Here is a 3,924-nt window from a genome sequence, read left to right on the forward strand (position 1 = left end):
ACACACACACACACACACACACACACACACACACACACACACACACACACACACACACACACACACCTGTCATTAATAAAATTGAGGCTAATAATATGAAGGCCATATACTAGGCCATACATATGGATTTATGAGAATTTTGGAGAAATTTTAGCTCACTTTGGTCAAAATATGAGGACTGCCATGAAAGATCTTTAACAATGAACTGGAAGATCATTGTTAAAAGAATATTTTTGTTTTTCTTTACTTTTTTCTTTCTTTTTATCTTTTTTTATTTTACTTGTCATAAAAATTTTTTTCTCTCTCCTTTCATAAAGTTAATCGTATCAAATGAATTATCTGCGACAAGGAAATAAATTTTCACAATACAACGTAAAAATGTGTAAGTCAAAAATTTATAATTTAATAAACTGCCAGTTTTTACTCAAAACTCTCGAATATTTAACAGATAGGGATTGTCTAAAGTTTTAATGGTCTTAAAAATTTAAGCCGTCTGAATTTTTAAGTTATGAAAATCCATTTAATGATTTTTCATTTATTATATATCATTATAATGACTCGCCGTACTCTCTAAATTTCTTGGACTAAAATCTCACTCCAAAAGAGTGAAAATATTGCCACTATCAAAAAATATATATATAAATATATAAACTCTTTTTCATGATAATAGTAGTTTTCATTCTTTTGGAATGAGATTTCATTTCTAGAAATATAAAGAATATACATCATTAAGGCACAGACTTAAATTTATCAATTTAAATTTATTAAAAAATATTTTACATGTCAATGTATTAATATGTTACTGTATTAAGAATTATCTCATTACAAAATTCTACACAATTTAAAAAGAATAATTTAAAAGGAATAATCAAATTCTCATTTTCGTCATTTTAGTGTCAAAAGAATAAGTAAAGAGAACATATCTATTTCTTCAAGGAACCAAATCGTGTCTGCGATAAATTAATACAATACATATCACAAATACATATTACAAATTATGAATTTTTACGATTACCAGCGTTGCAAATGCTGTGCCGCAACCCAGTAACGAATAAAGAAATATTAAACAATCAGATCGATATCTAATGGGTTTTAAGAAGCCTGTACTTTATACATACAGTGAATGCAAAAAGTATTCGTACAGAGAAAATCTTTTTTAAAAAAAAAACTTTACTTTTAAAAAATAAATATAATATTATCCAGCGAGAAATGAGTCATCGAATTGATATAAATATATCTCGAATCAATATAAATACGATGATTTGACATCAATTTGACGTCAATTTCATTTTTAGACAATCATTTCTTGTTGGATAATTAACAATTTATTAATTAAGAATAAAATGAACTGTATGTTTCTTAAAATTATATATATCAAAAAGATGTGTATTAATTATACAAAATATATCATCTGAAAATTAAAAATTACATTGTTTGAATGCTCAAAAAATATTCATATAGACGAGAAAGTTAGCTTCTAAAATCAGGAATACATGCGAAGCTCGTTTGTTTATGTTAGAACAGAATGTACTCATTGTATAAAATTGCTAATTAATGTTAATTTTCTACAAATAAGACTTATAACAAATTCCCTTGTACAAATACTTTTTGCTCTCACTGTATGTATTTACGATCTGTTGAAGCCATTGCTAAATATCATGCACAGTAAACATTCTGCGCTGGTCGGCATAAATTCCGCGTTTTAAAAATGCTACACATTGCTTTTCCTTTACGTTTCAATTTCTCGTATCTGTTTTTCAGTTTAACGATGAGTACGCAAAATATGATACTTGATACGAAAGACGATTGTTTTCGAACTATCGAGGGATGATGATAAATAAGCTTGAGACACCGAAGAACTAATCATCGGATGAGCAAAGTATGAATAATGAAGACATGATTTCTTGTGCGAGAACAAAAAGATCCGAAGATACGATGATGATGTAACATCATTATCATCGATGACAGAGATGGTTTTACCTGTGTCACAAACAGATATTTCCGCATCATTCCAATTTTCAACAATGGTAGAAGGACTGGTAGCACACTCAACATTTGTCGAATCCTTGGTACAATCGATTATTTCAGGGCTCTTGTGAATATAAACGACTGCTTTTGAGTTCTTGTGAATGCAGACCGGTACCTGAGAGTCAATGTTTTTCTCGTAATTTTCGGGAATACAAAGAACTGCCGAGGAGTCCTCGTGGGTATAAACAAATTCCTTGGGGCCTTCAGGACTGTGAACTATCTCGGATGTTTCGCTTACATCACGTTTGGTTTCTTCAGGATGTTTGATGATGATGATGTCGTCTTTAGCCTCGTCAGAGTCGTTAACGTCAAGATCGTTTATATCCTCAACAAGACCAGAAGAAAAGGAGGATCCTTGCCTGCTCTCCTCCCAGTGATCCGATCGTCTGGTCTCGTTAATGATCAAAATACCAGCGGTATCGACGCTGAGGAGCGCCCCATAATGATTATAATTACTGAAGATGACATCACTGAGGTCACCGCAGTTTTCCTCGAAATAACCGCTTTCCTTTTTCGATGGGATCGAGACACTGTCGTTCGTCTGCACCGAACTCTCATCTTCTTCCATCGCGAAATTGCGGACTCGGGGTACGATTTATGCCGCGTACGTCACTGTCGTCGCGGCGCAAGCAATGTCAGTAGGAATAAAGATAAAAAAGAAGCAGAAAGAAAGAGGCAGGGGACGGTAGATCGGCGATCGACATGTGCAAGTCGAACTTTTCACGATCCCGTTTCTTATTGTATTGTAACAACAAGCAGTTGCTCCAGTTGAAAATTTTCTTCTGCTTCTCGGTGAATAATTACTGATCGCGATTGTAATAATGATCTTTTGGAAAAACTCTTAAGAGATAACTCGATAATTATTGTCTCGTATCAATCGGCTTTGATTTCTGATAGATTTTTTTTTATTAACTTGTATCTGCGTTTTCGATTCTAGCGCGATCGCGACACAGTCGGTTTCTACTACTTCATATTCAAAAATGTATTATTAATCATGTACGAGTACAGTTTACATGTTGCACTTTGACTGAACTCAAATCCTTCTCTCGGGACTCGTGCACTAATCAGTTGAAAAAAACAACTGTAATTTATCTCAGCAAACATCGATATCGCAGGTGATCTTTACGTAAACATCAATAGCTTATAGTCGCACCGTAGACACTGTACTTAATTGTTTGCACGGAAACGAACGTCGTAGCTCGTGATGATCCGGCAGAAGCGTCAGTTAAACGTAAACGTCGTCGGTTATCCTACTGACACACTTAGGAACCACGCACGCAGCATGCGGCGCGGACGACACGCTCGCAGTCGACTGTTCGCACGATCGTTGTCGAATGCTGGGGGGGCCTTGACCAGATTCGCGAATATCTCGCCTCGTTTTCTTCAGGAGTATCGTTCGGTCGAGAACGTCGTCGCGGTTGACGAGCTAGCTGACGAGAAGTCGCGTGTTCCGGAACATTTAGGGAACGTCGACTGTGAGCCTAATCGTGCGCGATCGCAATGTGTTGATTCACCACACGCGCACTTTTATCGGCCTGACATCGGAATGTAGTACATCTCTGACCAATGTCGTATCCTCGGAGTTTTAGGCATAAACGACAGCTACAAGTTCTCATCGGATGCTGTCTCTAGCCGCGTTTCTCGACGAGGATGTCGATCACGGATACATTGTTGTTGAACAATTCCGAGATCGAAGGTCGCGAGTGTGCGGAACGGAAGATGATAATTCACGCAACGGAAGATGATAATTTTGTAAACCTCGTCTATGTGGGATTAGTCTCGCTTTTATAAAGTTACACTTTCACTCGAAACGGGCCGTGTTTCGATAACGCGCGAGATCAACAGTCCGTGTCCTCGCGAAAGTAACGACCTCCGTGTTGCCGTAACAAGCGCACG

General features: G+C 36.4%; 1 protein-coding gene across 1 annotated transcript in view; it reads right to left on the reverse strand.

Annotated features, from left to right (window-relative positions):
- Positions 1 to 2,596, reverse strand: part of LOC105623695 (ribosomal protein S6 kinase alpha-5-like) — a 29,690-nt gene extending 27,094 nt beyond the window's left edge. Inside the window, exon 1 of the mRNA XM_012205077.1 lies at positions 1,981 to 2,596. Within this exon, the coding sequence (XP_012060467.1) occupies positions 1,981 to 2,596 (616 nt within the window). The remainder of the gene's footprint in view (positions 1 to 1,980) is intronic.
- Between the last annotated feature and the right edge of the window lie 1,328 nt (positions 2,597 to 3,924).

The sequence above is a fragment of the Atta cephalotes genome, assembly GCF_000143395.1.
Source record: "Atta cephalotes unplaced genomic scaffold scaffold00062, whole genome shotgun sequence".
Classification (NCBI taxonomy): domain Eukaryota; kingdom Metazoa; phylum Arthropoda; class Insecta; order Hymenoptera; family Formicidae; genus Atta; species Atta cephalotes.